General features: G+C 42.1%; 1 protein-coding gene across 2 annotated transcripts in view; it reads left to right on the top strand.

Annotated features, from left to right (window-relative positions):
• The window catches only part of LOC144497417 (ERI1 exoribonuclease 3-like), a 352,319-nt gene that overhangs the window by 33,507 nt on the left and 293,422 nt on the right, over positions 1 to 25,390 (top strand). For both annotated transcript variants that reach the window (XR_013498545.1, XM_078218663.1), the window contains exons 3-5: positions 5,112 to 5,228; positions 22,182 to 22,241; positions 25,244 to 25,335. Coding sequence is in view for 1 of the 2 variants with exons in the window: in XM_078218663.1 (XP_078074789.1) it covers positions 5,112 to 5,228; positions 22,182 to 22,241; positions 25,244 to 25,335 (269 nt within the window). In the remaining variant the exon portion in view is untranslated. The remainder of the gene's footprint in view (positions 1 to 5,111; positions 5,229 to 22,181; positions 22,242 to 25,243; positions 25,336 to 25,390) is intronic.

Raw genomic sequence — 25,390 nt, 5'->3', positions numbered from 1 at the left:
CCTGGTACCTCGTTGCTTTGCTAGTTGACAACATTCCCAGATGGCGATATAGGTCCTGATGGCAGTACTGGTTGCTGGGGAAACTCTTGCTGTCTCAAATGGAGATCGTTCCTTCACCGTGCACTTGATAAGACATGTGGTCCAGTTTTGGATACAGCGACTCCAGGGACCCAACTCACCCCACTTCCAGAAATTCAACACCTACACAGCTTCAGCCACTGAAAAGACCGTGTTGACTTATATCAATCATAGTTTGTTTACTGATCTGTTTTGGGGCCACTGCTGTTTGTAATATTTATTAATGATCTGGATGAGGGTATAGTTGGGTGGATTAGCAAATTTGCTGATGACACCAAAGTCGGTGGTGTGGTAGACAGTGAGGAAGGGTGTCGTAGTTTGCAGGAAGACTTAGACAGGTTGCAAAGTTGGGCCGAGAGGTGGCGGATGGAGTTTAATGCGGAGAAGTGTGAGGTAATTCACTTTGGTAGGAATAACAGATGTGTTGAGTATAGGGCTAACGGGAGGACTTTGAATAGTGTGGAGGAGCAGAGGGATCTAGGTGTATGTGTGCATAGATCCCTGAAAGTTGGGAATCAAGTAGATAAGGTTGTTAAGAAGGCATATGGTGTCTTGGCGTTTATTGGTAGGGGGATTGAATTTAGGAGTCGTAGCGTTATGTTGCAACTGTACACAACTCTGGTGCGGCCGCACTTGGAGTACTGTGTGCAGTTCTGGTCCCCACATTACAGGAAGGATGTGGAGGCTTTGGAGAGGGTGCAGAGGAGGTTTACCAGGATGTTGCCTGGTATGGAGGGGAGATCCTATGAGGAGAGGCTGAGGGATTTGGGATTGTTTTCGCTGGAAAGGCGGCGGCTAAGAGGGGATCTTATTGAAACATATAAGATGATTAGAGGTTTAGATAGGGTGGATAGTGATAGCCTTTTTCCTCTGATGGAGAAATCCAGCACGAGGGGGCATGGCTTTAAATTGAGGGGGGGTAGTTATAGAACCGATGTCAGGGGTAGGTTCTTTACCCAGAGGGTGGTGAGGGATTGGAATGCCCTGCCAGCATCAGTAGTAAATGCGCCTAGTTTGGGGGCGTTTAAGAGATCCGTAGATAGGTTCATGGACGAAAAGAAATTGGTTTAGGTTGGAGGGTCACAGTTTTTTTTTTTAACTGGTCGGTGCAACATCGTGGGCCGAAGGGCCTGTTCTGCGCTGTAATGTTCTATGTTCTATGTTCTATGACTGCTTTGGCTGGCTTTTTACCTTCCCAGCAAATTTGGAAACACGAGGCTCAGTCAGTTCTGAGATGATGATTCATTATCAACTCTGTGGCAGGATTCCCGTTGTTGCATGCAAAGTGGTCCAATAGCCCAGAATGAATTGTGAGATTCTAGTCTCCAGGGTACCTCCTGACAGCTTCTTAAAGGTCAGACTTAAAGTTTGGACGACTCATTCAGCAAGTCTTTTGAATGCTGGGTGGTAAGGCTCAGTCCTAATGTGTTTGATACCATTGAGGGTGGTAAAGTGAAACTCAGCACTCGTGAAGGCTGTTCCATTATCAGACACCATCGGCGGGATTTTATGGCCTCGCTTGTCCCGAAACTGTAACATCCCGTCTGAGACCAACGGATCGTTCCATGGTCCGGCCCTTACCTGCTCCGACTCCTGGGGTGGGCTGGGCAATAAAATTCCGGCCTATGACTTCAGGTATTCCGTGGGTGTAAAAACATTGGCGTAATTTCTCAACTGTAGCATGCAATGTCAGAGACCTCACCTCAAACACTTCTATCCACTTTGAATGTGCATCAACAGGGAACAAAAACATTATGCCCATGAATGGACCAGCATAATCAATGGGGATTCGTACCCATGGCCGACCAGGTCACTCCCATGGGTGCAGTGGGGCTGCAGCAGGCAACCTTGGTTGTGATTGGCACTGTTTATAGTGCTTGACTAGGCTCTCAATGTCGCATCAACGCCAGGCTACCAGACATAACTCCCAGCAAGCATCTTCATCTTAGATATTCCTGGATGGGCACTGTGCAATTCAGCTAGGAGCAACTCTCTTCCTGGTACAGGGGCGACTACTCTGGCTCCTCAGGGTAATGACGCCATCTTTGTGACTCAACTCATCTTTTTGTATAAAATATGGTTTAATCTCTTCAGAAATTGGCTTATTAGCCAAACCCAATAGTATCCTATGCCTCACTTTGGACAGCAGTGGATACCAACTGATCCAGTACTTGATCTGTTTCGCTGAGACTGACAATGTGTCCAAGAGATTCAACATCATGACAATTTCCAGCAGCACTGGGGAGGTGCAACAGTCTCTTGCAAAGATAGTCAACAAGGGCAGTTGCATTTGCTGTGTGTTCCAGGCGGTTCTTGAAGGTATAGTCGTAAGCAGAAAAGATTAACACCCAATGTTGAGTTCTTGCCGATGCAATTGGCGGAATAGCCTTGTTTTCCTTAAAAAGACCCAAAAGCATTTTGTGATCAGAAACAACAATAAAGTGCTACCTTACGAATATTCGTGAAATTCGTTGACATCAAAACTATTGATAATCCTTCTTTCTTAACCTGAGAGTAGCCCTTTTCAGCTTCTGAGAGGGTTTTCAAAATGTACCTGACTGGCCCTTCAGATCCATCATCCATCTGATGGGACAACACTGCGCCAATGCCATTTGGAGAGGCATCACAGGTTAACACCAATATCTTGGGTCAAAATGCATTGACGAGTTTGAAGAATGCAGCAATTATTTTACTCTGTTAACAGCTTCTTTCTGGGACGCTTTCCAAAACCACGCTGGTGCATTAGCAGGCTATAAAAGGGGACTGATAACTTTGGCAAAATCGGTAAAAAAACACCCATAGTAAATCACCATACCTTGAGCTCAGATGTGTTTTTGGAGGCGGGTGCCTCATTTATGGCCTTGACCCTTCCATGGGGTGTAATCCTTGTGCATCTACACAGTACCCCAGGTAGGTTACCTTGGTGGCTTGAAAGGTACATTTCCCTTTCTTGAGGCAAACGGCGGCCTCTTGAAATCTCTTTTGCACCTCCTCCAAGTTAGTTAGGTGCTTGACTTCTGTCAATCCAGTTATAAGAACATTATCAAGATATACTATAATTCGTGGCAGCCCTTGAAACAGACTTTCCGTTGTCCTCTGGAAAATAACACATGCTGATGACACACCAAAGGGCAGGAATGTATACTGGAACAAACCTTTGTGTATGTTTATCACGACAACCTCGGGAAGTGAACAAACAGGGAGTGGACATCTAAATCGTTGGTACTAGCTTCTTCCACATTATGACCGGAATTTTATCATCCTGCCCGTCAAAGGAATCTGAGCAAGCGAGGGGGCAGACCATGGAATGTTCCGTTGACCAAGGGCAGGATTTTACAATTTCAGGAAGAACAAGGCCATATAATCCACTATATATACTTGTGATGCTCTACTTAATCATACTGGGTAGATCTGACTGCTTTTGCATCAGTGCCTTAAATGGCCTTTTCTGTGACAAAAACAAAACGTTCAGCCTCTTTATACCTGCGAGTGGTTACCCCCACAACTGTAACATTCTGCTTCAATCTTTGCCAATTGATTTTCTCTTCTAAATCTTCTTGTTTTATTTGTGGCTGAATTCGCTTCCTGCTTCACTCCTAAATCTTCATTTTTGGCACCACTGCTAACGGCAGATTCCTGCCCCTTCTGGTGAATGACACTATTTTGCACACTTCGTAACTTTTGTGCGCCTTTTTAGCGCTCTTCATTGCCAGCGCTATCTCTACTACTCACTTAAAATTTATATCAGCCTCTACTCGTAAGTTCCATTGAATAGCCTCATTACTGCAGACTGTCCCACAGCATATTAACCAGAGTGGCTCCAAAGTCGCACTGCTATGATATTTGCTGGTGATATAAGTTGCAATAGTTTCCCCTTGGGCTCTCCCCCTTGAGTTAAACTTAAATCTCTGCAATACGACTAATGGTTTTGGATGGAAATTTGACTATCAATTCAGCGAATGACTTGAAGTTGGGGCTCTTGAGGTTGTGAGACTGCGAATCAAATTGTAAGCCTGGGTTCCACACACACTCTGGAAGATTGCCTTTTTCTTCACCTCCTCCTCTATTTCGTTGGTCTGAAAGTAATAGTTCAAAGGCTCTATGATTTGTGTCCAGTCCTCCACAGAGGCATCAAAAGGATCTATCCATCCAAAGAGTGGCATTTTTGTAATTCCGCTTCTTTGTCTCAAATTCACTCCCAACAGAAATTGTATACTCTCAGTTCAAGGCTTGCTTTTTTCTTCATCGCTGATGTAATAACTCTTGTTCACCAGTTAAGGGGAAAGCAACAACATTTATTTATAGGTAAAGACTATACAAAAGCTTGCAAACTATGGCTGCAGGCAGCTCCCGAGAAGGTTCTGGAGCAGCAAGTCCTGCTTACCTGGGTGACCCTGACTCTTCCCACCCTGCACCCTGGGTTCCCTGATTCTCTGCTCCCTTGATTTCCTGTCACATTTACTCTGCCTCTTTAAAGATCAATCTGCAATCACCAAACACGTGCAAAGACTTGCTATGTTAACTCTTTTTCTTTCTCCAGAGGTTCTGCAAGATCTACTGAGTATTTCCAGCGTTTTCATTTTTTAACATTCTTTTGTTTTTAAGGTTCCCTTCTATTGCTGGTTACCCAACAACTTGAGGAGAAGTCTCAACATTACCTCCTCAGGGCATTTAGTGTTGGACATTAAATCTAGCCTCGCCAGAATCCCCCACCTGAGAACAAATATTTATTAAGGGCGGCCACTTTGTATATGAAACACTTGAAAATGTTATGAATCCAAGCTTGACATAAAATTTCTGATTTGCCATATAACTGTTTAAAATAAAAATCTAAATCTAATTAGGCATCAACATTTTTTAAAAAAGGAATTACTTGTTTAAAATGCTTGTAATAATCGTGTATTTATCAATTTAAGACCTTGAAACATGTATCTAACAACTTTTCTGCTTTATACAGATATCCCAGAGAGAAGAAATTAACTTTTATGTTTACCATATTTCTCATTTCTTCCACCCCTGCACCACATCCCTAGGAAATTATAGAATTCCCAATCCTAAAACTACATGGAAGGACACTGGAAATTGAATCTGAGTTTCATATGTACGTTCAACCAGTTGTGCATTCAGAGCTTACGCCTTTCTGTACAGAGGTAAGGATTTAATAAAATAACCAGTATCCTTGTACTTTTCACACAATCTACCTGTATCAGTGTAAAAATGTCATCTGGAAATATTTTCTCTTAACATTCTTTCAATATATATATATAACAATTGTATTTGTCTGACCAACACTCAATACAATATTTAATAGATGTTGACTTTGTACAATTTAGTTTGAGGTGGAGGAGGAGAATACTATTTCACATTTTGCTTTAAGTGAAAGGTTCAAAATGCAAAGTTATTGCTGAGAAACTGCTTGGGAGTACCACATATGTTCGGGCTGTTTGCTGAGATAATGTAAATGATCTTAGATGTTGGTTTAGTGATCTCTGGTCGTGATGTGTTAATTGCTACAGTGACCCTTGGTTTTGGAATAAAATAAGTTTAGTTCACCTTGCAGGGCTTTTGCTTTAACTGTTTGACCAGTTGATTTGTGTGAATCAATTGAACATCGCCCCTCTGGAGGCTGTCGTTTAGTTGATAAATAATTATGTGGGAGAATTGATACAGTGACCTCCAAAGGGGTTAACTAGAGATGCAGTAAATTGCTGCATCCCGCAATCTTTATGATTTATCACTTCTTTTCCATTTGACATCCATTTGTAAACTGGAATACAGACTCTCCTCCGTTGAATGCCGGAAACTGGTAGCTAGCTTTTAGAAGGTTACATGTAAACATTGAGGTAATGTTTCCACTTCGGGCACAATCGGAATTGGTGAGGCTTCATGCTGGCAAATTCACTCTTCAACCAGCATAAAAGATTGTGCAGCATAAATGGTTTTAACTATAATTCTCCAATTTGTAATACGGTACCAAAATCTGAGCACAAAAGCAGCAGAATCAAATGGAAACTATCTTCAGATGTTATTGCCTGCATCTGTTTCTTTTGATAAGAATCACTCGTATATCTAGAATAGGACTTATTAGGAGAAAATTTCAATATCGCTCGATAATGCTGCTAGAAGGTTGAATGAACCTGTGCCCATACATTGGAATGTCGGCAGTACACAAACTTCATGTCGCCTCCTAATTTAAATAATGGTAGCATGCAGCTTAGCATTACACACACTGCTGACTGGCTGCATACCACAGCAGTGGACCCATGTTTGTGTGAGGCTAGCATCACTTAAAGCTGACCTACACAACTTAAAGCCAACCAGCACCTCTTAAAGTAAAGATGCATTCTGGTTGCAGCAGGTGCCAGAACTGTTCGTGGAAGAATCTCACAGCAGGAAGAAGATTGAAAATGGTGCATCAGGAATGATTCTGATGCAGCACTGAAAACCTTGGTGCAGAAAGTGGACAAGAGGAAAGAGGTCAGGGGGCCCCTCAAGATCAACATTGAAAATGCAATGGGTGCAGATGGTTATTTTTATTAATGAACATATAAACAAGGAGCAGGAGTAGGCCATCTGGCCCCTTGAGCCTGCTCCGCCATTCAATAAGATCATGGCTGACCTTTTCATGGACTCAGCTCCACTTACCCGCCCGCACACCATAACTCTTAATTCTTTTACTGTTCAAAAATGTATCTATCCTTGCCTTAAAAACATTCAATGAGGTAGCCTCAACTGCTTCACTGGGCAGGGAATTCCACAAATTTACAACCCTTTGTGTGAAGAAGTTCATCCTCAACTCAGTTCTAAAGCTGCTCCCCCTTATTTTGAGGCTATGCTCCCTCATTCTAGTTTCAACCACCAGTGGAAACAACTTCCCTGCTTCTATCTTATCTATTCCCCTCAGAATCTTATATGTTTTGATAAGATCTCCCCTCATTCTTCTGAATTCCAATGAGTATAGCCCCAGTCTACTCAGTCTCTCCTCATAAGCCAACCTTCTCAACTCTGGAATCAACCTAGTGAATCTCCTCTGCACCCCCTCCAGTGCCAGCATATCCTTTGTCAAGTAAGGAGAACAAAACTGTACACAGTACTCCAGGTGTGGCCTCACCAGCACCTTATACAGCTGCGACATAACCTCGCTGTTTTTAAACTCCATCCCTCTAGCAACAAAGGACAAAGTTCCATTTGCCTTCTTAATTACCTGCTGCACCTGCAAACCAACTCCTTGTGATTCCTGCACAAGGACACCCAGGTCCCTCTGCACGGCAGCATGCTGCAATTTTTTACCATTTAAATAATAGTCAATTTTGCTGTTATTCCTACCAAAATGGATGACCTCACATTTACCAACATTGTACTCCATCTGTCAGACCCTTGCCCACTCACTTAGACTATCTACATCCCTTTGCAGATTTTCAGCATCCTCTGCACACTTTGCTCTGCCACCCATCTTAGTGTCATCTGCGAATTTTGACACAGTACACTTGGTCCCCAACTCCAAATAATCTGTGTAAATCGCAAAGAATTGCGGTCCCAACACTGATCCCTGAGGTACACCACTAGTCACTGATCGCCAACCAGAAAAACATCCGTTTACCCCCACTCTTTGCTTTCTGTTAGTTAACCAATCCTCTATCCATGCTAACACATTACCCGTAACACCGTGCACCTTTATCTTATGTAGCAGTCTTTGGTGCGGCACCTTGTCAAATGCCTTCTGGAAATCCAGATACACAATGCTATCAATGGAGTCCCAAGAACCTGACTGCAGTGCCAAAATAAACTTAATTATTTCACACAAGTGGTTAAGATCAGTGGTTAAATCTTCAAACCCCATATCCTTATAAATGAACCATTACAAGCCTCACACATCGGTTCATTCACCACTTAACCCTTCACTGATGTGCCAACATTAATTCTCAAGCAGAACTAATACTTATCATTCGTGCCCTCACCTTACCCTCACATGCTCACACCCACATCTCTCAGCTTGCACACAATGTCAGCTTTTCAAGCATGACAGCTATATCACCCAAACACATTATGCCATACCTCTTTATAGAGCAAGCTGAGCCACAACTTCAGGTGACGGTACCTGCTGAATACCCTCACCCCATGGAGGAGAGTGCAGGAGCAAGACAATGAAGGAACATTGTTACTTGATCTCATACCTATAGCTATCAGCTCAGATACTGGCACTACATGACTTAGAGGATAACATACAGGTGCACTGTATAGGTGATGAGCACTGGGCATGAATGGCCTGTAGCTTGGGCACAGAGAAAGAGTAGCACTTTTGTTAGCTCCCTGAAAGGTGAATTCTGCTATAGGGGATTCGGATGAGGACTTTGAAGAATCTCTGTACAGAAAAAGGCTGATTGACTTTCGCATTGAAATGCTTGGTATGATGGCAGGCCTATCACAAAACCTGCTGTCACAGTAGAGGAGCATAGAGGAATTTGTCACCAACTTGACACAAAACTTTGCAAAGAGCTTGGTTCCCATGCTTTCCAGTGCATAAGTGGTGAGCAGCTTCATGAGAGCACTTGCAGGCCTAACCACAATGGATCATCTGATGGCCAATGCCTCAGTTTCCATTGCATTACAAGCAGGAGCTACCCGGTATCTTCAGCGCTGGAGTGGATGCTAAAATTATGCAGTCTCAGCTTGTATGTAAGCACAGCTTGCTGCCATGTGAAGTTCAGACTGCTGCAATTATGGCTACAGCTGCTAGTGCACAAAGAGCACTACTCCAACAGATTACTAGATTACTGAGGTACCATCCTGGAGAAGTGACAGTGGCTTTCTGGAGAAGAAACTTGCAGTCCTCTTTCGTCTTCCCGCCACTGCTACTCTGCCAGTGCCACTGCCAATACCAGTCAACTAGACTGCCAAGCGGCCAGAGGGTAGTTCAAAGCCGCATCATCTAGGCTCAGAGCTGCTTGAGGGTTTCCATTTTAAGTCTTCCCTCACTGAATGTCAGCAACCTTCCACCTTCCATACTGGAACCACCAGGTTAGCTGCATAGGAGCTCTCGACCAGGCAAAGGTGTCTGAAAAACACACAAATGGAATACACAAAGGTAATTCATTGATTTTCTTTTTATGGAATGCTGGATGTATGATCAAGTTGATTTGAAGCGGTTGTCTTCTGGTGCCTTTTATTTCAACGTTATGTTGAAGAGCACATGTGATAGTCCGTGACAGAGGAAAGGTAAGTGTGAGACTGTTGTTGATTGGGGAATTTGAGTTGTGTTCAATGTTACTTCATCAGAACAGGCAAAGTACAGACAGCCCGGCCGGAAAGGAGATATGTTGGTTGCCTCCTTCCTCCTCCTCCTCCTCCTCAACTGCTTGCCATACACCTGGCAAGGGCTGTGCTCTGCACAGCGAGCTTTAATGAGATGTTAATTTATTGGAATGACGCTCCCAACCTTTCCGGATGGATCCTTGTTACGTCACCAGTGAAGGGTGGGAAAAATGAGATCTCGCTGGTGAGATGGATATTTTGTGCACACATTGCCTTTTGCACTCAGTGAATTCAGGCGTAAAATCAAGGCCATCATGACTGCTGCCAGGATACTTAGCATGCACCTGCACGCTGTGCAAAGCATGGTTTCATCGCACATCAACTACATGTTCAGGGATTTAGAGCTCTTTACGGTTACAGATGCAGTGCCCGCAAAGCCATGTATGTGCAGTCAATAATGCCCAGCACCAAGGATGATATCCTGGCAAAGACATATGCATGCTCCAACTGCTTCTTTCTAGTCAGAGACAACACAATATACTCTCCTTGCATGAAGAATGTCAATGTGGTTGACTCTTAAATGCCCTCAGGGATGGTCAATAAATGCTGGCCCAGCCAGTGATGCCCACATCCCATGAACGAATAAAAAAAAATCACTTAACTTCCCTAACAGTGGATGGCTAACTGGAAGACGTTCGAGATCTCACTACTCCAGCCTGCATGAAGAAGTGTAAAGACAATTGAAGCACCTTCCTCAGCCCACTCTGAGGCTGCAGGTCTGCTTGTAAGACTTGACAAATTTCCACGAGCACTTCCTTTGTAAAGCAGAGACATCGCACACATTTTCCCTAGCTTAATTTGAGATGAGAGAAATTCACCTTGAAGCTCTGGTGGATAAGGCATCCTGCTAAGAACCCTACTCCCTTTCCTCCTCCTCCTCCCTCTTTTGAGCAACTGGGTCTTCCTCTGTTTATTCCCCCTGTCATGTTGCAAGCCAAGAGAGATGATAACTACAGCACCTATGGCTGGAAGCAAGTGGCCTAACCAAAACCCTTGAAGTCAGAAACAATGATTTTACATGTGCGACACTGTTCCCTGACGATTTCATCAATTTTAAAAAGGAACTGAAAACCCACAACACTTCTGCAAACTCAGACAGAGCTAGTAGAAATCAATCAGTAGCCAACCTGAAGGTATTTTATAATCCCTTTCCTTCGTACTAGTGGAGGAATTCCTTCTTGTTGAATGGCACTAGCAAAACTATGGAGCCAAATATTACTGATCAGGTGTCAAAATAACTCAAGTACATTTTGGTACCATGTAGATGCTCTTTCGTGGTTATTTCCAGCATATTTTGTACATAGCACATCATAGCATATTAAAAAGCCGGCCGAGGACAACAAAGGTCATCAACATACTTTTTGTCCACTTCTGAAGCCAGTTTTGATCTGTTGAAAATTGGCGGTCCTTTTATTTTGTATTTTAAGCATTCACAAGTTTTGTTTACTCTCAGAGAAAAAAGACGAAAAAAGGAAAGATGAAAATCATAGTCAAATAACTTGACTGCTGCCAACCAATTGCTTTCTGCAGATTGAACAATGTTTTGAAATGTTTGCCTTTGTTTGTTTTAATTGAAAATCATTGTATGGGACATACACAAGACTAACAATGTCAATACGTCCCTTTAAAAACTACTTTTTCTCTTGTACCGTACCTGAGGCATGCAGGGTGGATTTGCTCACGCATTTCTCCAGAATTCCAGAAAGCAAACCATTATTTGAAGTTCTTTGAAATATTTTAATAATATAATGAGGCACTATACAAATGAATTATTCCTTTCAAGACCTGACAGTAGCTGTACTTTTGGGCATTGCAGCCTACCTTTAAAACTTGCAAAGTTGAAAGTGGCAAAAGATGAAATTTACCGGTTTTTCGAAAAAGGAGTATTTTGTTTATTTTTTAATAAAAATCTATTGCTTATAGTAGCTAAATTATGTATTGGCTTTGCTCATATTTAATATTCTAAACAAGATGTTGGTTTCAGACTACTAGCCTTGTGAACAGATGGATTAGATTAGATTTAAACTTTTAAACTTTGTGTACCCACTTTCAATATCTAGTACCTAATATTAGTTCACCTATATCTTGACTTTTGCACGATAAAAATAGACTTCAAAATACACATTTACCTGAGATTAGCTTTTAGCTATTTTTAATTACTTTTGGGAGATCAGTAGCAATTTGTCTCTCGATGATGCTTTTGCTACTGACTAAATTTGAATTTAAATGCCAAAGAACTGTTTCTAAATTTACTCCTCCTTTCTCATTAGTGTGCAGCATTATAATAGTTTCAATTCATTTTCCATGAATTAATTGTCAAAAACCTATATACGGAAATCTAAGAAAAGATTCCTGTTTTGTTTTGTTTTACTGTTTCCCTTATCGATTTCAGCAAGCAATATAAACTGTATGAAGGATCTTTTGAATTGGTGACTGGATATCTCTCTCACACATTACTCCTTGCTGACCTACGTTGGTTCTCAGTTTCTCATTCTTATGTTTAAATATCTTTGCGCTCTTGCCAGAGTATATCTCCATAACCTCTTCCAGGTCTTTGAACCCGAGTACTCTGCAGCTGCTGACCAACATCTCATGCATTTTTTTCCCCATCAAAACTCTTTGCTATTGACCCAGATTGATGGCCATGCCTTGAACCATCCCCGCCTTATGCTCTGGAATTTCCTAAACCACTCCATTTTTTAAAACCCATCTTTATGACAAAACTTTTAGTTTCCCTTTTTAATATCTCTTTGAGAAGAATTCTTCCAAGCACCAGCTGGTGGATTCAATGGCAGGTGCCGGTGGCGAAAATGGTGGGAGGTCCGGAAGTCAGTTTCACGCCAGTGTAAATTTCCAACGGGATCTTCCACTGGTGCCCACCGTAGTGGGTCGGAAACGCGCCAGAGGCTGGCATGAATCTCATTTGCATCCCACTAATGGATGCAGATGAAGGCCTGCCTCCGCCCCCCCCCCCCCCGCCGCCCCGCCCCGCCCCATGTCAGACTCTCCAGGATGACTCTGGGAAAACACACCAGTGTGAGACATATTCGGAGCAATGTGGCTTTCAGACGTCGGGATTCGTCTGAATAATGCCTGGAGTTCAAGTTGGAGGCTATCTGTGACCCTGCAACACCATAGCAATGGATCAGGGTGCAGCTGTAGATGAACCTTCCAGATTAGGTGTCCTGGAGGTGGTCCATCTTCCAGCCTCAGAATGTTTCTGGAGATCTATCTTCATTCTCAGGAGACCTATCTTCTTTCTTCAAAAGAGAGTCAGTGATGTTGGACAATATGGCACCTGGACACGATGGCGGACTATGCACGATAAAAACCTGCCGCCGCGCACCCCCGCTCCCCCCCCCCCAACCGGCCCACCATGGCACAGAACACCTGGGCTCATAATTACTGAGGTCGGGGCTGGAATATTTCATATTTTTCAGACTCCACAGCAGAAAACACTCCACATTCCTGTACCTGCCACGTACTTGGTCTCAAAATGGAAGAATTCCTTCCTTTGATTCAGTTTTCATTTTGTCTAATTGCACTTGTGTAAAGTGCCATGGGACTTTTCAAAATGTAAGGGGCTATATAGAGACAAACAAGTGTCATAGAGTCATAGAGATTTACAGCATGGAAACAGGCCCTTCCCTTTTTTTTAAAAACCCCTAAACTAATCCCAATTGCCCGCATTTGGCCCATATCCCTCTATACCATCATATCCATGTAACTATCTAAATGCTTTTTAAAAGATAAAATTGTACCCGCCTCTACTACTACCTCTGGCAGCTTGTTCCAGACACTCACCACCCTCTGTGTGAAAAAATTGCCCGCCTGGACACTTTGGTATCTCTCCCCTCTCACCTTAAACCTATGCCCCCTAGTTTTAGACTCCCCTACCTTTGGGAAAAGATATTGACTATCTACCTTGTCTGTGCCCCTCATTATTTTATAGACCTCTATAAGGTCACCCCTCAACCTCCTTCGCTCCAGAGAAAAAAGTCCCAGTCTATTCAGCCTCTCCTGAAAATTCAATCCATCAAGTCCCGGTAGCATCCTAGTAAATCCTTTCTGCACTCTTTCTAGTTTAATAATATCCTTTCTATAATAGGGTGACCAGAATTGCACACAGTATTCCAAGTGTGGCCTTACCAATGTCTTGTACAACTTTAACAAGACGTCCCAACTCCTGTATTCAATGTTCTGACCAATGAAACCAAGCATGCCGAATGCCTTCTTCACCACTCTGTCCACGTGTGACTCCACTTTCAAGGAGCTGTGTACATGTACCCCTAGATCTCTTTGTTCTGTAACTCTCCCCAACGCCCTACCATTAACTGAGTAAGTCCTGCCCTGGTTCAATCTACCAAAATGCATCACCTCGCATTTGTCTAAATTAAACTCCATCTGCCATTCGTCAGCCCACTGGCCCAATTGGTCAAGATCCCGCTGCAATTGGAGATAACTTTCTTCACTGTCCACCATGCCACCAATCTTGGTGTCATCTGCAAACTTACTAACCATACCCCCTATATTCTCATCCAAATCATTAATATAAATGACAAATAACAATGGGCCCAGCACTGATCCCTGAGGCACACTACTGGTCACTGGCCTCCAGTTTGAAAAACAACTCTCTACAACCACCCTCTGGCTTCTGTCAAGAAGCCAATTTTGTATCCATTTAGATGCCTCACCCTGGATCCCGTGAGATTTAACTTTATGCAACAACCTACCATGCAGTACCTTGTCAAAGGCCTTGCTAAAGTCCATGTCGACAACATCAACTGCACTGCCCTCTTGGCTACCCCTTCAAAAAACTCAATTAAATTTGTGAGACATGATTTTCCACTCACAAAGCTATGCTGACTGTCCCTAATCAGTCCTTGCATCTCTAAATGCCTGTAGATCCTGTCTCTCAAAATACCTTCCAACAATTTACCCACCACAGATGTGAAGCTCACTGGCCTGTAGTTCCCAGGCTTTTCCCTGCAGCCCTTTTTAAACAAAGGCACAACATTTGCCACTGTCCTATCTTCAGGCACCTCACCCGTGACAATCGATGATTCAAATATCTCGGCTAGGGGACCCGCAATTTCCTCTCTAGCCTCCCACAATGTCCTGGAATATACCTCATCAGGTCCCGCAGATTTATCTACCTTGATGCGCTTTAAGACTTCCAGCACCTCCTTCTCTGTAATATGTACACTCCTCAAGACATCAATATTTAATTCCCCAAGTTCCCTAACATCCATGCTCTTCTCAACAGTAAATACTGATGAGAAATATTCATTTTAGGATCTCGCCCATCTCTTGTGGATCCGCACATAGATTACCTTGTTGATCCTTAAGAGGCCCTACTCTCTCCCTTGTTACTCTTTTGCCCTTTATGTATTTATAGAAGCTCTTTGGATTTTCCTTTGCCTTGTCTGCCAAAACAATTTTGTGTCCCCTTTTTGCCCTCCTGATTTCTCTCTTAACTCTACTCCTACTCCAAAGATGTGCGGGTTAGGTTGATTGGCCAGGTTAAAAATTGCCCCTTAGAGTCCTGAGATGCGTAGGTTAGTGGGATTAGCGGGTAAATATGTGGGGGTAGGGCCTGGATGGGATTGTGGTCGGTGCAGACTCAATGGGCCGAATGGCCTCCTTCTGCACTGTAGGGTTTCTATGATTTCTACACCCCCTATACTCTTCAAGAGATTCGCTTGATCCCAGCTGCCTATGCACGTCATGTGCCTCTTCTTCTTGACCAGGGCCTCAATATCCCGAGTCATCCAGGGTTCCCTACTTCTGCCAGCCTTGCCCTTCACTCTAAGAGGAATGTGTTTACCCTGAACCCTGGTTAACACACTTTTGAAAGCATGCCAATTACCAGACGTCCCTTTTCCTTCCCACAGACTCCCCCAATTAAATTTTGAAAGTTCCTGCCTGATACCACCTTATACCATCAAAATTGGCCTTGCCCCAATTTAGAATATTAACTTTTGGGACAGGCCTATCATTCTCCATAGCTATCTTAAAACTAATAGAATTATGGTCACTGGTCCCAAAGTGATCCCTCACTAACACTTTTGTCATCTGCCCTTCCTTATTTCCCAAGAGGAGGTCAAGTTTTGCCCCCTCTCTAGTCGGGCCATCCACATACTGAATGAGAAATTCCTCCTGAATACACTCAACAAATTTCTCTCCATCCAACCCTCTAACACTATGGCTGTCCCAGTCAATGTTGGGAAAATTAAAATCTCCGACTATTACCACCCTATTTTTCTTGGAGCTATCTGTAATCTCCTTACATATTTGCTCCTCAATTTCCCGCCGACTATTTGGGGGCCTATAGTACAACCCTATCAAAGTGATTTCCCCCTTCTTATTTCTCAGTTCTACCCATATAGACTCAGTGGCCAAAACCTCGGATATATCCCCTCTCAGTACGGCCGTGATGCTTTCCCTAATCAAAAGTGCAACTCCCCCTCCTCTCTTACCTCCTGTTCTATCTTCCCTATAGCATCTGTACCCTGGAACATTAAGCTGCCAGTCCTGTCCCTCCCTTAGCCATGTTTCAATAATTGCTATAATATCCCAGTCCCATGTACTCATCAATGCCCTGAGTTCATCTGCCTTGCCCATCAGGCCTCTTGCATTGAAATAAATGCAGTTTAATCTGCATTCCCTTGCTCTCCGTCTTGTTTCTGTCTGATCTGTCTGGTACTAGGATTACTGACACTGCCTTTACTAATTAATGTGCTCTCTTTAACTTCCGTGCTGTCCTCAAACTTCTCTTCTGTCTCCCTACTGCTTTGGATCTCACCCCCCTGCCAAACTAGTTTAAACCCTCCCGAGTGGCTCTCGCAAATCTCACGCCAGGATGTTAGTCCCCCTCCAGTTCAAATGTAACCCATCCCTCTTGAACAGCTCAGCCTTTCCCCAGAAAAGATCCCAATGATCCAAAAATCTAAATCCCTGCCCCCTGCACCAGCTCTCAAGCCAGGCATTCATCTGCCTAATCCTCCTATTCCTACTCTCACTAGCACGTGACACCGGTAGTAGTCCTGAAATTACTACCTTCGAGGTCCTGCACTTTAGCCTTCTGCCTAACTCTCTATATTCACATTTCAGGACCTCATCCCTTTTCCTACCTATGTCGTTGGTACCAATATGTACAATGATCTCTGGCTGCTCACCCTCCCCCTTAAGAATGTCCTGCAATTGCTCAGAGACATCCTTGACCCTAGCACCAGGGAGGCAACACACCATCCTGGAATCTCGATTGCGGCCGCAGAAACGCCTGTCTGTGCCTCTAACTAGCGAGTCCCCTATTACTACTGCTCGTTTGCTCTTTGCCCGACCCTGTCCCACAGCAGAACCAGCTATGGTGTCACGGGCCTGGCTACTGCTGGTATCTCCCCTGACACGCTATCCCCCTCAACAGCATCCAAAATGGTATACCTGTTTGAAAGGGGAATAGACACAGGAGACTCCTCCACCACCTGCCTGCCTGTCCTGGCAGTCACCCATCTACCTGTCTGAACCTGTGGTGTGACAACCTCCCTGTAACTAGTGTCTATCACACTCTCTGCCTCCTGTTTGCTTCGCAGTGCATCCACCTGCCGCTCCAACCGAACAATGCGGTCTGTGAGGAGCTGCAACTGGACACACTTCCTGCAGACAAAGCTGTCAGGGAGACTAGATTGCTCCCTAATTGCCCACATCTGGCAGGAGGAGCATGCCACTGCCCTAGCTGCCATATTGCCCTGATACAGATAAAAGAATTGCAACTCTGGAGTTCAAAATGGAGGCTGCCCTTGCCCTGGAGAGGGTCCATCTTCCAGCCTCAGAGTGTATCTGCATCAAAATTGGGGTTGCAAATCTAATGGTTAACATGCTGGGTGGAATTCTCCCAAGCCTCCACTGGTGGGTTCAATGCCGGGCCTGGGGGAATAAAATGGTGGGATGCCAGAAATCGGTTTCATACCTGTGTGAATTTAAGTGCGATCGTCAATTGGTGCCTACCATGGAGGGTCGTAAAATCTGTTAGAGACTGGCGTGACCTCATTCGCATTCAGTTAATGGATGCAGATTGATGCCTGATCCCCCCACGCAAGATTCTCCACAATGCCAGTGGAGAAAGCATACCAGCATGAAACATATTTGGAACAGAATGACGTGCAGATGTCGGGATTCATCTGAACAAGTTCAGAATGGAGGCTGCCCACAACCCTGTACCCTGGAACACCACGTCACAGTGGGCCAATGGTGTATCTGCAGGTGAACCTTCCATATTCCTTGCCCTGAAGAGGGTCCATCTTCCAGCCTCAGAGTGTTCATTTTCAGATGGTCCACCTTCTTTCTTCAATAGTGGGTCAATGATGTTGGATGCCTTTTCAAGATGGCACCTGGACATGCCAGCAGACTATGTGCCATCCAGGGCTGCTCTGCCACTGAATATGGTGTAAAACACCGAAGTGCATAATTAATAAGATCGAGGCCGGAAGATTTGGCATGTTTTCCTGACAGCCCCCTCAGCGGGAAACTCTCCAGGTACCCGTCCCAGCCATGGCACTTGGTGTGAGATTTTCCAATGTCGTTCGCCCTGCCACTGCTGGCAAGTGAGAACAGGGAATTTGGCGCTCAGCCAAAACTCCAGTCCCTGCAGTGGGACTGGAGAATCCCAGCCACAGGCGAGGTCGGAGATTTCCTGTGTTCGTCTCAAAGTGGAAGAATTCTATTCTCGAACTGCTCCCTAGTTTCTCGGTGCAAAGCTTGCCTGTGAGAAGGAATATTGTGCTGGGAATGGGAGAATGTTGTCTCAATGCACTTTGCGGTAACTACCGCAAATATTCATTTAAGTTACAAAAATGAGATAAGTGCCTGGATAATAGTGTTGGTGATGAACAAGTCAGTGTAAATGCTTTAGCACATGATACAGCAATTTATCTAGATATGTAAAACCGTTTTCCGTGTTGTCATAATCATGAGGGCTAAAAATAACCAAGACAAAATGCTTATTTGGACAAAGATTATATTTCCCAATGTTAAGGCAGTTTTAATTGTATCCTACAATATTATATGTCTGTTTTTTTCTCTAAAATCATTATCATACTGTCATGACATTCCTAATTGGCTTCAAAGTGATGGATTTCAGCACTGTTCTGGAGGGAAGATTCTGCCAGAATTTAACTGCCTTTACACTTCACGTTGAGGAACCTCCACGCTTTGATAGAAGTCCACTTTCCTGCCTGACTGACCTTCCACCACATTCTGAAGAGCATTCGCAACACTGGATGTATCTGAACACCCATCAATCAAATTGCAATATCATTGTTCAGCTCATAGTTTGAAACAAAGCAGCCTTTGAGTCTCATTTTTCTAGTTATATTCTTTTCAATTTTTCCCTCTTGCTTGATGATGTTTTTAATATCTAACATCTCAATTATATTTTAGCAAGTTTAAAAAAAAATTATCCAAGCATGAACAAGTTTTGATAGCAATTTTGACTGCCACATCCCCACTTATAGGAAGTACTTTTATCCTTCTGTTGTGTTGTGATGCACCAAATCGATTAATATTGAATCTTAAAATATATAGTACATATGTTTTCATAAAAACTGTATTCGTTTCCCAGAAGATGAACTTCTTTTTCTCAACTAATTAAAATTATTCTAAAAAAAAGTGTGTAAGTTTAAAAACATCTATTTATGCTAAACATAGTAGTCAAACGATTTGTTTATGGGAAATTTTGATTTATATGCCTACTGAAAATATAGAACTTGCATTGCTGTTTTAAATGCTGTAACCATTCAGTGTTTACTTCTCAAGTATTCTCATTTCACCTGTTTTGTGATGCCACAGTGATTAAAACCATGTGAGCATGGAGTAAAAGCTGCTAACATGTCAGCATTCTGTACAGCAGTGCATTTTACGTTATCATTCTTGAATTGGCTGAGGAAACTGAACTTGATCAGAACAGTATCAAATGAACAAAGATGATAAGTCGTCTGCAATTACTTGCATTTGTGCAATTCGTTTATCTTGGTATGCATTTTATGGTTTTTATGGTCTTCAGTTTGAGTTATTTTTACATTGGGGAGTGGAAATTTTTTTCTCTTTCTCCACTTTGATCAACTACAGAAAATAACTTGTGCTTATACAGTGCCTTATTAAGTCTTCCCGATATCTCAGAAGCACTTCATAATCAACTTTTTTTGAAGAGCAGTTATCATTTAGGCAAATATGTCAGCTAGTTACATACATCAAGCTAGTTACATGCGCAAGCAACAAATGAGATGAGTGACCTGTTACTTTGTCTTTACTTTTTGGGTCTGTGATTGAGAAAGGAAGGCATTCTTGCCTTAAAATCAAAGATATTGCTGTTATAAAACAGCCAGTTTTGTGGGTGTCTTGAGTGATATCCCAAATTAGTAACCTCTGTTGAATAGTTTTCTAATATAGACTTATGCTCACCAAGAATAAGGTTGATATTATACAAAGACTTATTTTAAGGCTGTTGACAGCAGAGAGAGCAAACTGGAATCATGAACATTTGCTTCAATTTGAAACCCACTTCTAGGATCAAAAGGACTGTTTTCAAATCCACTCTCAACGTTTTCGAATAATTTTGATGAATCTAAGGCAAAATAAATTGAGCACTGAAAACTTGATAGTACCTAATCTTCCAGCAGTGTAAGGTTATTTGTTGAATTACTTCTAATCAGTACATAATGTTTCTTTTCTTTAGATCAGAATGGTAGTTAACAAACAAAGTGTTTCTTGAAATGTTTTCTCTTAGTTAGCAGTTATCAACCCTGCAGGTTGGCTAAATTATGATATTTGTTTTTAGATTTTTTAGCCAAATCAGAGTGAGCTGTTTATGTGGGATTTCTGCCTTATTTTAGTCGGAAACTGTTTTTCTGTTTCAAAATATTTATCAAGCAACTATTTTGTATAAAGATTTTCTTTATTCCAATTTTATTTAACAAGACTCTGCCACAAGAGCATTTGATGGCTTTCTTTCATCTAAGTATTCTGATGTTTACAATAGGTTAAAATCTGATCGATAGATTAAATAATGAAAATTTCCAAAATATGTATTTCGTTTATATTTCTTGCCCTTTTCCTCTACTTTCTCCCATTACAGGCCAATCCTCTGGTGTCCTCCCCCAACGTCAGGGGCTTCAGATTTTCTTCCAACTGCTGTTCTACAATTAAAAGGAGAGATGATTTGACTAGAACAATTAAGATGCAGCCTTAATTGGTGTAATAGATGGCTAGCTAGAAACATTGACCCAGGAATTGCTGGTATGGCACATCTCATGGTGAATAGCATGAGTGGGATTTTTGTCCTGACATTCTGGATCCGAGTATTTTTGTTTGGCAAGTTGCTGAAAATGTGCACTGAGGAAGGTGCAGATATTTGGAATCTCATGAACATCAGGTCTAATGGCCTGTTTCCTTAACCATTGCAACTTAAAGCTAGAGAATGATACCAGGTGAAGAATGGAGAAGGAAATAGGGTGAATTTGAGTCAAATCAGTTACAGGAAGAAAAATGAAGGGAGAAAAAAAGAAGATTGGATTAAGAGAGAGAAAATAAAAATAATCTAAAGAAAATTAAAAATTTAAAAACCTTTAGGAAAATTTACCTGCAGGAGTGAGACATCTGTCTGTACCTCCAAGGTTGAGTAGAATGTCAGAACCATAAATCAGAATCCTTACGACATGAAATGCCAGCTGCAGCAAGATTCCTTCGTACTTACACCACAAATCCTGCAATTTCTTTACATTAATTGGTAGGTTGATGGCGTGTTTTTGTTTTGTGAGGTTAATTGTTGAGCAGTGTAAATTTTCCAGCAATTTATGGTCATTCACAACGAATGGTGTACCTCTTCCTCACCACAAATTGCTATTTTTTTAGCTCACTAATAACGGCAGGCAATGTGAACTCTGCATTATTGTCACGGCAATTTCTGGATCATGCTTCTTATGCTCCAGTCTTTGTGAGTTCTTGATTCTATACGGTTTTATTTTGCCTTAATAAGGTTGGCAGTCGAACTGCAAATTTTGATAACATTTTGGTTTTACTGAAACAATTGCTGGCAGATCAATGATAGGAGAAGTAGTCATAGGGAGAGCTGTCTGTTGGTTGGGAGCGTGGAGAGGAGAACAGAGGGACACAGGCATTCAGTCAAGCAGCTCAGTCAGGGGAAGAAACCTGGCCTAGTGAAGCATACTTGCTTAATAGGAACAGTGTGACATACTTAATTTTTCTTGTTCTCTGTAGCCAGTTGAATAGATATTATTACATCTATTACTTTGTATATTCACTTGCTGTCTATAAATAAAGCAGCTTAACAATTTATATCTGGCCTGTGTCACTAAAGGTTTTCCACCTGCACTTGGCAGATTTGGTTAAGAGCATATATGAAAGATTCCAAATGTAGTTCAGATCACTAAGGTTACCTTTGGTGCACCCTCAAGATATGATATATAAGTAGATTTGTGCTTAATCTTGAATATAGATGTTCAACTGCTTACAGGTGTGACCAGCAGAGATTATCTAAGACAAACTTTTAACTGTAGATTGGACATTCTGCTCCAGTCTAGATCACCATAGTAGTTTTGATTTGGATATCCCTTGTGATATTTCAGAACAGAGGTTGCCTTTTTAATGTTTCTGTATCGTCCTTTGTCAAACTTATTGCTTTGTCATGTTACTAAAACTCAAAATGCACGCAATCATCAGCCATGTTATTTTAACTTCATCTGTTTGTAACTGGATTTCTTATTTTCTACCTATAGCTCACAGGGATTGTGCAGTCCATGGTGGATGGGAAACCAAAATTACAGCAAGTCCTTCAGGTGAATAAGATGACATCTTAGCACGAGACCTCGTTTTGAACTATATTTTGCCCTCACTAATGTACCTATAATATTGGCTTATCAGAGTGAGTGAAAATGAATGCATTGGACACTGTATTCAATGATCTTTTCTTGTAGTCCTGCTAACACTATTTGAAGGGGTTACAATCATTGAATGCAGTAGAGTTCCCCTGTGAATTGAATACAGCAGAATTCCCCTGGAAAGCTGCTGTGAAGTTGTTTCTGTGCAGTTCCCACAGTTACAGATGGGCTGCACAAACAAGCGACAAGAACATGGGAACTTTGATAAACAAGAAAGAGAATAGCCATAACAACTAAGGTCTGCAGGTGACTTTATTTGGATGGTGTAGCCATGGTGTAGGGCATATTTCATTAGTAATTGAATATTATAATTAGACAAGCATTAGAGACTGTAACTGGTTAACTATCTTCATCTGACATAAATGAAACAATTAGAACTATTAGCTATAGTTGGATATCAATGACTTCAAAACAAATGTATACTTGTGATTAGTAAATGCAAGTTGCTTGCAAGATAACCAAAAGTATAATTGTTCATTCCATGTATCACTCAAGGAGTCTGTATGTCGCCTTGTGAAAGTCATACTTCCCTGCTATAGCTTGACTAAAGGCCAATTTAAAACTCCAGAATCTCTGTCTGATTACTTGGTTGGGAATGAGAGGCAGGGATAGCTGGGCTGCTACTGTCTGCCTCCAAACAACTGTAACACTACTCATTTCCATATAGTTATTGATTAATTAGCATTTAAATTCAGAAGAGAACTTTTGATGTTTCTATTATATTGAGGTCGGTTAGAATGTGTAGACTAACTGTTGGGTTTTGGTACATTTGTAAATCATATCAAATATTGCCTTAACTTTAAAATTTTCAGTTTGTCCATATACAGTCATTTATTTCTTAAATCATAGTCACTATTTTAGAGAAACTGATGAAGTACCATGTTGAAAAAACATAGCAGTGCAATAGAGTATAACATGTGCTGCAACACAAACCTGTTGGCAACCAACATTTGCAGTTAGCAAAACAGGCTTTGTTTTGGCTGTTCCAGGAGTCAAGCCTTGCTGAAAACATTCAGACAATAACACTGTCACCTTCAAGTCATATTCAATTTGCAATATTGGAACAGTGTTAGCATCAGAGAAACAATTACATGGTCATTTTTATGTTAATTTTACCTGCTTGCCAGCATTCAACTATATAAGTTGTATATTGTGAGCTGTTCCCTGCATCTTCAACAGGAAAGATGGGGCCCATTCTATGGCACCCATCTTTGCTCCCTCCCTCAAGCCAAGGAACACAGGTGAGCATATCTGGCCCATAACTGGTTTAGCCATCCATTGCCATACCGGTCTGATCACATCAAGCATGATCATGTTTTGTTCTCTTGTGGAAAAATACACACTACTCCAAGATCACTCTGCAAAATAACAGTAATCCGTAGCTTTTCTTTCCATTACCAACTGTTCCTCAAACTTCTCTCCCTTGATCCTTCCACCTCCACTTGGAACAACAAGTACAGTGAACCTAAGGACTTCTTTGTCAATGAGATTTAGAACATCTGTTAAGCTGTCTCTTTTGCATCTCCCTTCCCCTTGCCATCAAGCCATACCTCCTTTTCCACTCCATCTGATGAAGGAGCAGCGCTCCGAAAGCTTATGGCATTTGCTACCAAATAAACCTGTTGGACTTTAACCTGGTGTTGCCTTACTGTGTTCACCCCAGTTCAGCATCTCCACATCATGACTAGTCAGAACCTACATTTTACTGTGCTTTCCATTCTAACTCTCCTACCCTCTCTGAACTGATATTGCCCACAAGACCATCCTTCTGCTCCCTTGACCACACTGCTGGCATCCAAAATTCCCTTCCTGGCCTCCATGCTAGTTGACATTGTAAATAGTTTCCTTTCTTCAGCTACTCCACTTTTTTTCAAAATCACTATCATCACGTCTTCCTAAAAATCCCTCTCATCCCCTCTGTTGTGAGCTACTGCTCCGACTCCAACCTTACTTTCCTCTGTAAAGTTCTTGACTCTTTTGTTGCCTCCCAAACTTGTGTCTAACTTTCTCACAACTTCATGTTTCAATCTTTACAAACAGATTCTTTCAACATTAATTAAAGTACTAAATGACATCCTCAATGACTGTAACCATTGTCACCATGTGCTTCCTTTTCCTTCTAAATTTCTGCACAACCTTCAGCAAAGTTGATCACACTATGGTTCTTCAACATTTTTACACAGAGAATTGTGTGAATGTGGAGAACGTTGTCTTGCAGAGCAGCTGAAGAAAATAGCATTGGCATATTTCAGGGAAAGCTTATGCATACATGAGGGAACAGGGAATGGAGGATATGATGGCCGGCACAGTGATACAGTGGTTAGCACTGCTGCCTCATAGCACCAGGGACCTACGTTCGGCTCCAGCCTCGGGTAACTATGTGGAGTTTGCACATTTTCCCTGTGTCTCTGTGGGTTTCCTCCAGGTGCTTCACTTTCTTCCCACATCCAAAGATGTGTAGGTTGGATGGATTGGCCATGCTGTTTTGCTCTGTAGTGTCCCAAGATGTTTAGGTTAGGGGAATGAGTGGGGTAAATACGTGGGGTTACAGGGATAGGACCTGGGTAAGATGTTCTGTCAGAAAGTCGGTGTAGACTTGATGGGCTGAATGGCCTCTTTCTGCACTGTAGGGATTCTATGATTCCCTATGAAAGGCAGTATGGGAAGTGGTAATTAGAGTGGAAGGAGGTTTATGTGGTGTATAACACCGTCACCGTTTGGATCAAATGACTGATTACTGTGCTATAGATTTTATGTAATATGCAAAAGTTGTTGAAAGAAGCACAGCCAGAATATTGCATCAGAATGCTGAATAAAGTTTCATATCTACTGTCTTGCATTGGAAATAAGCTTGGTTTAGCTTTATTTGTTCATTGATCAATCTTTTTTGTTTTTTGCAGATGGTTGATGACTGGATGAGAAAAGAAGGTTTGCTGGATCCTAAAGTCAATTCCATCTTTGTAACCTGTGGTGATTGGGATTTAAAAACAATGTAAGAAATTGGAATTTACAATACTAGATTGTTCAGGGAACTTTGTGTCTATTTC

This window comes from Mustelus asterias, chromosome 8 (genome assembly GCF_964213995.1).
Source record: "Mustelus asterias chromosome 8, sMusAst1.hap1.1, whole genome shotgun sequence".
In the NCBI taxonomy this organism is placed as follows: Eukaryota; Metazoa; Chordata; class Chondrichthyes; order Carcharhiniformes; family Triakidae; genus Mustelus; species Mustelus asterias.
Note: the sequence above shows the minus strand (reverse complement) of the source record. Positions and strands in the feature narration are given on the sequence as shown.